Below are 13,093 nucleotides of genomic sequence, written 5' to 3'. Positions count from 1 at the left end.
GGTCCTAATTGAAATTAGGGTTAATATGCTATGAGCCCTTCAAACAAAACATAATTTGAACTAAATGACAAGTTTAAATCCATTTTTTTAATTATATCCATAATTTGAGATAATATATGGCTCACATCCCTATAAAAAAATTAATCCCTATCTTACCCTTATACCCTAAATCTTATAAACTAATTATTTACGTTTCTCCGTCAGATCTATTCTTCTTCTTCTTCTCTTCTTCTGCTTCTCTCTTTGTCTCGTTTTCTCTGGCTCTCTTTCACTCAATTTCACGTTCTCTCTCTCGCACCACTCTGTGATTGAAGAAGGTGGTGGCTATGGCGACGACCATGGCGGTGGAGGCGGCGACATGGAAAAGGTAGTTATCAAGGTAAGTAAGCGACGATGATGGGATGAGCCGTTGTGGTCGGCGACGCTCGAAGTTCGAGGGTGATGCTGGCCAGCGGCGGTGCTCGGAGTTCGAGAATGGTGTTGATGGTCCGGTGATGTTGGGCGAAGGTGATGGCGGCGTGGGTGGGGTGGGTGGTATCCTTAGTGGCGTGGATGGGGGTGGGTGGTCTTTGGCGTCACGGATCTAGGGTTTGGTGGGTGGATCTAGGGTTTGGTGGGATGGATCTAAGATTTTTCGATTTGATGTCTATGGGTTACTATGGGTGTGTGACGGCTAGGGTTAAAAGGAAATGCTAGGGTTTCAAGAATATGACATCGGAGATGTCTATGGATTACTACGGGTTACTATGGATTACTACAGTTTCCTATGGGTGTCTATACATAACTTAGACCTATGGATTACTACAGTTTCCTATGGGTGTCTATACATAACTTAGACCGATTTTTTTTTTTAAATTCATAATTTTTAATATTACGTAGAAAAGAATGGAAAAAATAAATTCCTAAAATACTGAAAAAAAATACGAAAAATGAATAATAAAATAAAAAAGAGTAATATGTTCAACGTAAAAAAAATGTTCGATGCAAAATGAAATGTTAAATGTATAATAAAAAATGATAAACGCAGTTTAAATATTACTTAATGCAAATTTCATATTTTGTGTGTGGAGGGCATTTTTGGGATAAAATTTATAAAGGATGTGAAACAAATGTTTTGTTAGACTTGTCATTTAGTTCTAATAAGTTTTGTCACCAGGGACCTATATCTTAAGGCCCCTTGAAATTATGGCCGTTAGAGTAAGGCTGTGTTTGGCCTTACCTAAACAGACTTATTGAAATAAGGAAACTAGTATTAAATTGAATACAACAAATTATTATTTTAATAATTTTTCCAATTCGAGAGAGACGAGACGCGCGCGCACGCACAACACACCTGTGGCAGAGAGGCAGAAATCTCTGCATGGCGGAATAGTGAGAGAGAAAAAGCTGTGTGGCATCACAATCCCAAAGATCCAGTAATCAGAAGTAACAACCACTTTCTCTCTCTACATTACTCCCGTGCTTCTCTCTCTATATATGGTCGGATTAAATCTAAAGATTTTTTTTTCTCTCTCTACATTTGGCCACATCCTCCAAAAATATCCTCTGTAGTTTTAAGTTTTGCCAACTCGCACTTGTCTTCTCTATGTGGAGCATCGTTTCCAATTCCGATTCTAATTCCTGCCGATTCTGAGTAGAGAAGATGGAATCGCCTCAGGGGAATAGCAGTTCTGACGACAATTTGGTGAGCCCGCGTAACCCTTGATTTAATTTTTCTCCGCAATTTAGTACCTTCTCGAATTTTCTGATTTTTTTTTCCTTTGAATCTACGAAATTTGTCGAATTAGAGTTTTTAATTTGCCCGCGTTTTCGTTTGTGAATTGAAGAACGAAAACTGTCTAGTAACAGTTACGATTGTGGTGTTTGGGTAAATATAGTGATTTTTCTTGAGTTCGAAACAATTGATTGATCCGATTCACATAGTTTGATACTCACTCACCTCAGTGTTGGGATTATGAGAATTATTGGTTACCGATTTTGTTGCAGGATGAATTACTAATCACTCACACGCCGGATAAGAAATCCGACTTCACTTCATCTATCCCCACAAGTAGACTTGAAAGGCTTTTAAGAGACAGAGAGTTAAGAAAGTCTAACAAGTTCTCTTCTTTTAACGAAGAATTACGAGACAGTAATGGCGATTTGGACGCAAATGAGCCGTACCTATCTGATGGTGAGAGAGTATATAAAGAGGAAGATTTTGTTGAAGGGAGTACTCCGGTAAGACAGAGGTTACTGGTTGTGGCGAATCGACTTCCTGTTTCTGCAATTAGGAAAGGTGAAGACTCATGGACTCTTGATGTCAGTGTAGGAGGCCTAGTTAGTGCTCTTTTGGGTAAGAAGTAAGAACTATTTATTGTCTATGCTTTACTGGTTCTACAGATTGTCTATTCTTGATCCATTTAATTATATCCTCTTACAGGTATCAATGAGTTTGAAGCTAGGTGGATAGGGTGGGCTGGTGTAAATGTTCCCGACGAAGTCGGACAGAGGTCACTAACCAAAGCTCTAGCTGAAAAGGTCTGTGTACTTTGTTTCATATGGAAGTGTTGTTCATTTATTTGAAGGATTAACTCATGTCTGAAACTTATTGTTCTACAAAATGCAGAGGTGCATCCCTGTGTTTCTTGATGAAGAGATTGTTCACCAATACTACAATGGCTACTGTAACAACATATTATGGCCACTTTTCCACTATCTTGGGCTTCCACAAGAAGACCGCCTTGCCACCACGCGAAGCTTTCAGTCTCAGTTTGCTGCCTACAAGATAGCAAACCAGATGTTTGCTGATGTCGTGAACGAGCATTACAGGGAGGGTGATGTTGTTTGGTGCCATGATTATCATCTGATGTTTCTACCGAAATGTCTTAAAGAGCATAACAGCAAAATGAAAGTCGGTTGGTTTCTCCACACACCTTTCCCCTCCTCTGAAATTCATCGCACGTTGCCGTCAAGATCGGAGCTTTTGAGATCTGTTCTTGCTGCTGATTTGGTTGGGTGGGTCCTTTGACTAATGAATTATAAAATACAAAGAAAAAAGATCAATATCTGACATACATTGTTCTGATATTTGCTCCTAGATTCCATACCTATGATTATGCGAGACATTTCGTAAGTGCCTGCACTCGTATTCTGGGACTCGAAGGCACACCTGATGGTGTGGAAGATCAAGGAAAACTGACTCGTGTGGCTGCGGTATAGGCATATTGAAATACCAGAACTTTGTTTCTTACACTTCATATCCAAAACATAATTTCATTTGTACATTTCGTGGTAGTGTTAAGACTAACTTTATTAGTACTTCTGAATTACAGTTCCCCATTGGTATAGATTCTGATCGATTCGTTCGAGCTCTTGAGCTGCCACAAGTAAAGGATCACATCAAAGAATTGGAAGAGAGATTTGCAGGGAGAAAGGTAAATATTGTTTATAAAGGAACTTTAGTCCCTAATGTATATTTGGCATTCTTAGTGTGTTATGTGGGATTTCATTTTTGAACTTGTACAATAATCTAATGAAATAAATTCAATGTTTTTGTTCGATCTTTGGACTATGTATGTTACTGGTCAACGCAGATTCTTAGTGACTAATCCTGCTTGTCTGGATATGAACAGGTAATGCTAGGGGTTGACCGTCTTGACATGATCAAGGGAATACCCCAAAAGATTTTGGCATTTGAAAAGTTCCTTGAAGAAAATCCGATTTGGTGTGACAAGGTAGTGCTAGTACAAATTGCTGTACCAACAAGGACAGATGTTCCCGAGTGTATGTAACCTTGTCCTCTTGCTTAAATCTGATTGAATTCAAGAATCTCATAGTTTCCTTTTTTATATCCTCCTTCCCCTCCAAAGTCCAAAAATATATGTAGATATTCTATTGCTTATAAAATATTCTTTATCTGGCAGACCAAAAGCTGTCATCTCAAGTTCATGAGATTGTTGGAAGAATAAATGGAAGATTTGGAAGCCTTACATCCGTTCCGATACATCATTTGGTGAGAATTGTGTGCCTTAAAAGTAAACTGATAAACTTACAGTTGCTTAGGAATCATCATCAAATTATGAAGTACATTTTGCTTCTCTTTTTGAAGAAATTGATTCCATGCTTATACTGCAATTTATTCTTCTATTACAGGACAGATCTCTTGATTTCCACGCATTATGTGCACTATATGCTGTCACTGGTAAGCATTTTCTTACTGTTCGGATCTGATTTACCCCTCTGATTGCTTGGTATAGCAAGTAACCCATGTGATCAATCGGACAAGAACATAACTTTAAATGAAATAAGTATTTGCATAAATTACAACCTTTTATGTGCATATTACCTTCATCGCATGTTTTTATCTCATTATACTTGTTACACTGTAAATATTTCCACCATTATACTGTATGTTGAACTTTTCCTTTTAGATGTTGCCTTGGTTACATCTTTAAGAGATGGGATGAATCTTGTGAGCTATGAATTTGTGGCCTGCCAAGCTGTAAAGAAAGGCGTCCTCATTCTGAGTGAGGTAACAATGTTTAATCTGCTCTCTTACAAGTAGTTTGACTTCAATTCATTCTAGGGATAACAGATGATTAATTATGCTTCAGTTGAAATCAATCTTATGATGTTATATTTTCAGTTTGCTGGGGCTGCACAGTCTCTTGGTGCTGGAGCAATCTTAGTAAACCCTTGGAATGTTACAGAAGTTGCTGCATCAATTGGTTATGCTCTGACTATGCCACCCGATGAAAGAGAAAAGCGACATCGCCATAATTTCACCCATATTACTACTCACACTTCCCAAGAATGGGCCGAGACTTTTGTAAGGTGATCGATCTTGCATCACTTTTTAATCTTTTATAATTATTCGCACAGCTAAAGTATTTTTCTGAACCTAGTTTTTTTTTTTCATTTTCCTGTTTATCTGTCAGTGAGCTTAATGATACAGTTGTCGAAGCACAGCTAAGGACTCGGCAAATTCCACCTTTACTTCCTACAGGAGAGGCCGTTGACCATTACATGTGCTCAAATAACCGCTTACTCATTCTGGTATATTCATGTTCTTCGTCTCCGAAACTAAGCCCTTTTTTATTTCTTTTTTGGTTTTCATTATGAACTAATGGAAACTTAATTGCAGGGTTTTAACGCAACACTAACAGAACCTGTCGACACACAAGGAAGAAGGATTGATCAGTTCAAAGAAATGGAGCTGAACTTACATCCGGATTTGAAAGAGCCCTTGAAAAAACTATGCGATGACCCAAAGACCACAGTGATTGTTCTTAGTGGAAGTGACAGAAATGTCCTTGACGAGGTTTCCTGCTTTCACATAAGATCCACTTTTCCCATCAGCGCATTCTCTTCTTGTTGACTGATGTGTTGTGCAGAATTTTGGAGAATATAATTTGTGGTTAGCAGCAGAACATGGTATGTTCCTGCGCCTCACCTCGGGAGATTGGATGACCACTATGCCAGAAAACCTAAACATGGACTGGGTTGACAGCGTCAAGGTACAAATACAATACATACCCCCGACATATTAACATCAAATTTATTTCATAAAATCATAGTCAGAGCAACTTTCAATTTTTTTTTAAATTTTTTTTGTTTAGCATGTTTTTGAGTACTTCACTGAGAGGACCCCACGTTCGCATTTCGAGCTTCGGGAGACTTCACTTGTATGGAATTATAAGTATGCAGGTGAATTATTATGATTTTTTTTTTGCAATTTCCTTTTTCCCAATCCATTATACAAAGTACTATACTATGTTTAGTTTTAAATCTTATTCTTTACATATTTTGCTCAGATGTTGAATTTGGGAAGCTTCAGTCGAAGGATCTGCTACAGCACCTATGGACAGGCCCGATTTCGAATGCTTCTGTAGATGTCGTTCAAGGAGCGAGATCTGTTGAGGTTCGAGCAGTTGGAGTAACCAAAGTGAGTTTACTTATGGTCTATAAAATATTTGTTGCAATTCTTTCCTTGCTTAAAAAACACTACCAAATTTTTGCAGGGTGCTGCAATCGATAGGATTCTAGGGGAAATAGTTCATTACAATGCCGTCAAAACTCCAATCGACTACGTTTTGTGTATCGGCCATTTCCTACCAAAGGTTCGTCATTTCTAGTAGTTTTTTTCCCCCTTAATGTCTTAGTATCTTAACAAGTGGAGAAAAAAATGTTAACAGGATGAAGATATTTATACATTTTTCGAGCCAGAGCTTCCAGTGGGGCCCCCACCTACTACGAGGGGTAAAATAGCCAATTCACTCAACAGATTTACTCCGAATTCGCCTGGGATGTCGGCTTTCTGCCGCAAAGCGCCACCTGTACCTTTACCGGGGCCCGATAAGAGAGCGAATAGTTTCTTGGGAAACGGGAATTGGTGGTCTAGGATGAGGGAAAAGATGACTGTGCATGAAGGGTCTTCGGTTCTTGATCTCAAAGGTGAGAATTACTTCTCGTGTGCTGTAGGGAGAAAACGGTCAAATGCGAGGTATCTTTTGGGATCTTCGGCTGAAGTAGTCTCTTTGCTGAAGGAGCTAGCAGATTGTCAGCTGTGAGATTGTTGTCTAATTTTATTTTTCTTGTTAGTTTTTATTTATTTAAATTTTGGTTATGAGGTAAAAAGTAAACAGGGGAGGGGCCAAGGTAATGATCTCACCACCTCCAATAATGCAGTAGTTTTTTGCTTAAGGTTTTTGATAGTTGGTGAGTTAATAATTTTATGTTCTGAAAAATTATTGTTATAACATCATATGCGATTGGAATTCGGCATCGGGGCCGGACTCCCGTATTTTTAGTTTATCAGACCTATATAGACCAAAGGGTCGCAACCCGCAAAATGGGCCACAAGAGTCGGAAATTCACCACATTGGCTGTAGGAAGTCAAGTGGGTCAAGAGCTCGTCGAGATGAGACGCGGTAGGTGACGAACTGATCCTATGACTGTTAGACGATACAATCTAAGCTTTGATAGAGAGAGGCAATAGGAGAATCGAGAACGACCACTTAAGTCGGTACTTTTCGTTGACTTTGTCGCACCCACGATTATAATTATGAGTTTGACATTTATTTATATATTTATAGTAAACTCAGTGTATCTGAAGTAGTGATTATTGGCCATAAAGAGAAACATCAAAACATAGCAGGATGGATTTCATGGTGGTATTTAAGCCGTGTTTGGGTCACTGTTTTGATAAATATATATACGGTCATCATCGTGATCAAATGGTCCCTTAATTCACGCATGCTAATTATTTGGTAATAAAAATTACAAAAATCATTTCTATCAATCTACGGAACTACATATGACTATGATTTTATCAGACTTTGAAAAAAAGATGATAAAGAAAGTTGACATATTGTTTCAATGTAAGAAAGAAATTAATAATAGATGATATTTTTTATGAATAATGGCGCACGCCTTTAGAATATGAAATAAGGGTGGTCCTTTATTTATTTATTTTTTTAAATTTAATCTCAGTCACTTACCATACTTAGTCGGAGTGGCCTCCATTTTCATTAGCCACCCCTACCTCTCTCTAATTCAACTACTTGTCCCAACTACCACTAATATTTCAGTTTCACAATATATATAATTTTTTTTATTTTTTATTTTTTTGCATTTACATTTATTTTTTATTTTCACGAGTATCTGTATTATAACCTAGGACTTGAGAAGTATCTCATAAATTTATTTGGGAATGAGAATATCCTTATCTTCAAATAGCCTTTTTTTTTTTTTTCCTTGCAGAACTTTTTCACAAGCATCAAACGAATCTTGAAAATAATAGTTTATTTAAAAAATATGCAGATTTTTTTTGAAGATTTTTTTTTTTTAATTATGTAGATTTAAAAAAGCTATAATTAAGGGGTTGAAAAGCAATTCAATGGAGGAAAGTCCATCAATTATAATATAAGTTAATATATATATATATATATATATATATATCCTAGTAACAACTAACAAACACCACATCATTAGGGAGAAAATATGTATATCTATAGTCAAGTACTTTTCAAACGTAATATTTGTTTTATTCCTTAACTTTTTTCGTAACTGAAGATAAAAGATTCCATTTGTTGGAAGTTACATAATCTTTGGGCTTTGAGTGAAACTAAACTTTTTTCTAGGTCAAAATGGATTCACTTATCTACTAATCAAAGAACACCATTCAAAATAAATATAAATAAATAAATAAAAGATTCAAACAAAGGTTCTTCTTTAACATATATATATCTATAAATATTCAGCGTATCAGCTCAATATTCCATAGCTTTAACGATGGAGAATTTTCATTCATCCATTTCCCTGGTTTTGCTTCTTCTTCTTTCTCCTCTTCTGGTTTCATGCACTGAGAAACAGGTTCGCTTCTTTTCTTTCTTTTTTTTTTCTTTTTTTTAATAAAACTTTCTGCATATCTGAAAATGTATATGTATATATTGTTGACAGGTGTATATAGTGTACTTTGGAGAACACAGTGGAGACAAAACATTGCAAGAAATCGAAGAAAGCCATCACTCGTATCTCTTCTCCGTAAAGGAAACCGAAAGGGATGCAATATCTTCTCTTGTTTACAGTTACAAGCACACCATCAATGGCTTCGCCGCTCTCCTCACTCCGACGGAAGCTTCCAAGCTATCCGGTACGGTCAGTGTGTGTGAAAAGATATATATAGTGTATGTATGCATATGTTTGACAATTGAATATTTGGATTGAACAGATATGGAGGAAGTGGTGTCGGTGTTTCGGAGCCACCCGAGAAAGTACACACTGCACACAACAAGATCATGGGAATTTGCTGGTTTACAATATGAGGCAGCAAAAATGAACAAGGAAGATTTATTGCTCAAATCCAGATATGGCAAAGATGTTATTATTGGCATCTTAGACAATGGTATATATATATATATATATATATATATATATATATATATATATATATATATATATATATATATATATATATATATATATATATATATATATATATATATATATATATATATTATTTCACCATATATGTGTGTGTGTTGTGTGTGCATGACTGAGATTTGTTGATGGATGGATCAGGTGTGTGGCCGGAGTCGAAAAGCTTCGGGGACGAAGGGGTGGGCCCCATACCGAAAACATGGAAAGGAACTTGCCAATCTGGTGATGCATTCAACTCTTCACATTGTAATAAGTGAGTCTATATATATATACATATATGATTTTTATATCCACCCTTAATTCAGTTAACGAAACTATTTGAATCACCATTACTTTCTTGCAATTTCATGGAAACAGTTGTTATTTATCTATCTTTTTATGGAATAAACTTCCAGGTATGTTTTTATTTATTTATTTTTTGGGAAAAAAAAATAGCAAAAAAGAAAAGAAAAGAAAAAAAGAAGCATCAATTGGCCATGCATACTGTCCTACATCGCATGTCGTGACATGCATCACTTAGTTGGCTTAATTTGCTGTTTCGATTATTTCCGATGTTGTCTATTTCGATCAAACAACAAATTTATTTATTATTTTTTGTCATTTACTATTTTCCAAATGCCATCTTGTGAACTTGTCTGACCAAACATTATATTGGCCCGTCCTTTTCATCCATATATCAACTCCCTCTGCCTAGTAACAAATTAACAATACTAGTTGGTCAAAATTCAAAAAGAAAAATTGGTCAATTATTCTAAATACTAGGAATTTTACATTTGATTTTTTTTTTCTAAATAAGATGATGAAAATCCAAAATAGAGACTGAAATCAACCGCAAATTAAAATTTCAACTGAATTTGAATCTCGTGACGTTTTTTGGCAGGAAAATAATTGGGGCCCGATATTACATAAAGGGCTACGAAGCCTACTACGGCCCACTAAACAGAACGCTCGATTTTCTCTCACCTCGCGACAAAGACGGACACGGGACCCACACATCGTCCACCGCCGCCGGCCGCCGGGTCAACAATGTCTCCGCCCTGGGCGGCTTCGCCTCAGGCACCGCCTCCGGCGGCGCACCCCTGGCTCGCCTGGCCATCTACAAAGTGTGCTGGGCCGTACCGGGCCACGGCAAAGAAGACGGCAACACCTGCTTCGAGGCGGACATGCTCGCCGCCATTGACGACGCCATTTCCGACGGTGTTGATGTACTGAGCATTTCGATCGGAACAAAAGACCCCACGCCGTTCAATCAGGACGGAATCGCAATCGGCTCTCTTCACGCCGTCAAGAAAAACATCGTCGTCGCATGCAGCGCCGGAAATGCCGGACCCACCCCATCCACCTTGTCCAATCCAGCTCCGTGGATTATCACGGTCGGAGCGAGCAGCGTCGACCGGAAATTTTCAGCACCGGTCGTGCTCGGGAATGGCATCAAACTCGCGGTAAATGTTTTAAACTACTTACATAATCAATTAGTTAAAAAAGGAAAATTAAAAAAAAAAAATTAATGAATGTGTTTTGCAGGGGCAAACAGTAACTCCATATAAACTGGAAAACAGATTGTACCCGTTAGTCTACGCGGGTCAAGTAATCAACCCTGACGTGCAGAAAAACTTATCCGGGTTCTTTCCTCTTTCCTCCATTTTCATCTCCCATTCTTGGAAGTAAATTAATCATGACATTATTACATAATTCTGAAATATGCAGACAATGTTTACCTGGTTCGCTTTCACCATCGAAAGCAAAAGGAAAAATCGTGTTGTGTTTGAGAGGGAATGGAACTCGAGTCGGTAAAGGCATGGAGGTGAAAAGAGCGGGAGGAATCGGTTTCATATTAGGAAACAGTGAAGCAAACGGAGATGAATTAGCAGCAGATGCGCATCTTCTTCCGGCCACAGCTGTCAATCATGTAAACGCTCTCGAAATTCTCAAATACATCAATTCTACACGAGCACCAAAAGCGTATATCGAACCAGCAAAGACGGTACTAGACACCAAACCAGCTCCTTTCATGGCTGCTTTCTCCAGCAGAGGCCCCAGCACTGTTTCACCCGATATTCTAAAGGTATATTTGATTACTCTTTTATTTCGTTTCTCCATTTTCTTGACATATATGTTACACACGTTTCTGCTCAACAGCCCGATATCACAGCCCCTGGAATAAATATACTAGCAGCATGGAGCGAAGCATCTTCTCCGACAAAGTTGGCAGCAGATAATCGGATCGTGAAATATAATATTCTATCGGGAACTTCAATGTCATGCCCACATATAGGCGGTGCATCTGCTCTTATCAAAGCCATACACCCCACTTGGAGCAGTGCCGCCATAAGATCTGCTCTTGTCACCTCCGGTACATACATATATATATTTCATGTACCCTCGATTATGACTTAATCAATCACGTATAATCAAATGTTTGTTTTTCTTGAATTGCAGCTGGACTGACTAACAACGAGGGTAATCCTATCAGCGATGCATCCGGCAATCCAGCGGACCCGTTCCAATTCGGGTCGGGTCATTTCAGGCCCACGAAAGCAGCGGATCCTGGGCTCGTGTACGATGCTTCTTACAAAGACTATCTTCTCTTCTTATGCGGCAACGGAATCAAGAATCTTGATTCTTCATTCAAATGCCCGAAGAAGTCACCATCTATGGGCGATCTCAATTACCCATCTCTGGCAATACCGAAACTCAACGGCACATATACAACGGTGAGAACAGTTACGAATGTGGGCGGAGGCAAGAGTGTGTATTTTGTGAGCGTAAAACCTCCACCTGGAATCTCGGTGAAAATATCGCCTCCTATAATATACTTCAGCCGTGCTGGACAGAAGAGAAGTTTCACCATCACCGTAAAAATAGAGACAAGCACCGTTGAGAAAGATAAGTATGTGTTTGGATGGTATACATGGTTCGACGGAATCCACAATGTTCGAAGCCCCATCGCTGTTTCAGTAGCATAATCATTTTTTTCTGTGTATTGATAAACAGATTTACTCTATATACATTAGCTCACAATAAAAAAGAAAAAATAAATAAAAGAAAAGGGGATGTTGAGTATGCAATTTGGATACAACAATTGATCATTGGATGAAACAGTAACAAAACCAAAATTTTGGAGCCTATTCAGTATTCACCATAACCGTAGTTTCGCGATATTGAATTCATAATCAAGGTCTCAAAATTACCCTTTTTGCCCCCATGAAGTGGATGTATTTCCATTCAATTTGGTATTTCTTCTTCCTCAGCACTTATCCTCTTGACCTACCACACCTCAAAAAGGCTCGTGCAACTCTTCTAATTCACCTCCATTTCAGCAAAATACCTGATAATTTATAAGCAGAGAATAAATTCAGCACCAGATTCATCAAGGAAGAAAAAAGAAAAAGTTGCCGCAAATTGGGGAAGCAATCACAACATTGTAAATTACACTAGTTATTGCTTTCTTCGTAGTAACCACTGACCTCCGATGCGACGAACGTTTCTACACTGTGACTGTGTGTTTGTGTGTGTGAGAGAGAGAGAGGAGAAGAGAGAGAGAGTAAATGAAACACAAATATCGAAGGGAACTACTACTCAGCATTGAGTGGGATTTTGGGCTTGGGCAACTCTACAAACCTATAACATCAAAGAATGAATGGCCCAATAAAGGATAAGCCCATTAATGTTAATTGCAGATTAACTAGTTTCTAATTAGTATTACTGTTGTTATAATATTTAGGGTAAATTACAACCACCCCTGAGGTATGGTCAAATTACCCAAAACCCCCTCATGTTTGGGTAATTACAATCACCCCTCAACTATATATATTTTTACACGTTCACCCTTGCGGTTTCAGATTTAGTGGAATCTTCGAGATTATATGGAATATTATCACTTTTGTACCATTTTTATCACATTCAAACATTACATTTTGAAACGAGATGATCATAATATGTGTTTTTTAACTTGTATATATCAGATTATGGTGCATCAAAAACTGTATTTTTACACAAAACGAGTACAAACTAGAGCACATTCCACGAAATCTAGATGATTATGTTGAATTTGACAGCATAACGGTGGAGTTGTAAGAAAAAAATCATAGTTCAAGGAGTAGATGTAATTATCCAAACAAGAGGGATTTTTTCGTAAATTAACCATACATCAGGGGTGATTGTAATTTAC

At 37.9% G+C, this 13,093-nt stretch overlaps 2 protein-coding genes and 1 long non-coding RNA gene across 4 annotated transcripts; 2 read left to right on the top strand and 1 right to left on the bottom strand.

The window, feature by feature from the left end:
- Positions 1 to 1,125: 1,125 nt before the first annotated feature.
- On the top strand, positions 1,126 to 6,795 carry LOC105968856 (alpha,alpha-trehalose-phosphate synthase [UDP-forming] 1). Of its 2 annotated transcripts, XM_088811726.1 has the most exons (19): positions 1,260 to 1,425; positions 1,552 to 1,684; positions 1,987 to 2,335; positions 2,423 to 2,520; positions 2,609 to 2,997; positions 3,081 to 3,195; positions 3,315 to 3,416; positions 3,615 to 3,765; positions 3,906 to 3,994; positions 4,135 to 4,183; positions 4,413 to 4,513; positions 4,628 to 4,815; positions 4,920 to 5,037; positions 5,126 to 5,302; positions 5,376 to 5,498; positions 5,601 to 5,688; positions 5,796 to 5,926; positions 6,003 to 6,101; positions 6,177 to 6,795. In XM_088811726.1, exons 2-19 carry the CDS (start codon positions 1,643 to 1,645, stop codon positions 6,549 to 6,551), a joined length of 2,784 nt encoding a protein of 927 aa, XP_088667852.1. In that variant the 5' UTR covers positions 1,260 to 1,425; positions 1,552 to 1,642; the 3' UTR covers positions 6,552 to 6,795. The 2 variants fall into 2 exon arrangements, with proteins under 2 accessions (XP_012848988.1, XP_088667852.1); XM_012993534.2 differs by having other exon boundaries at positions 1,126 to 1,684.
- A 1,166-nt stretch (positions 6,796 to 7,961) lies between these two features.
- On the top strand, positions 7,962 to 11,990 carry LOC105968909 (subtilisin-like protease SBT5.6). Its single transcript, XM_012993607.2, has 9 exons — positions 7,962 to 8,355; positions 8,443 to 8,635; positions 8,714 to 8,887; positions 9,064 to 9,175; positions 9,803 to 10,364; positions 10,447 to 10,544; positions 10,630 to 10,987; positions 11,062 to 11,275; positions 11,362 to 11,990. The coding sequence occupies exons 1-9, from the start codon at positions 8,275 to 8,277 to the stop codon at positions 11,886 to 11,888; spliced, it is 2,319 nt and encodes a 772-aa protein (XP_012849061.2). The 5' UTR covers positions 7,962 to 8,274; the 3' UTR covers positions 11,889 to 11,990.
- On the bottom strand, positions 9,743 to 12,515 carry LOC105968910 (uncharacterized). Its single transcript, XR_016029052.1, has 3 exons — positions 12,390 to 12,515; positions 12,114 to 12,250; positions 9,743 to 11,898 (listed from the first exon to the last, which is right to left on the bottom strand). It is a non-coding gene; the product is annotated as an uncharacterized LOC105968910 (long non-coding RNA).
- Positions 12,516 to 13,093: the final 578 nt, after the last annotated feature.

The sequence above is a fragment of the Erythranthe guttata genome, chromosome 13 (genome assembly GCF_056151865.1).
Source record: "Erythranthe guttata isolate IM_541 chromosome 13, IM_541, whole genome shotgun sequence".
In the NCBI taxonomy this organism is placed as follows: domain Eukaryota; kingdom Viridiplantae; phylum Streptophyta; class Magnoliopsida; order Lamiales; family Phrymaceae; genus Erythranthe; species Erythranthe guttata.
Note: the sequence above shows the minus strand (reverse complement) of the source record. Positions and strands in the feature narration are given on the sequence as shown.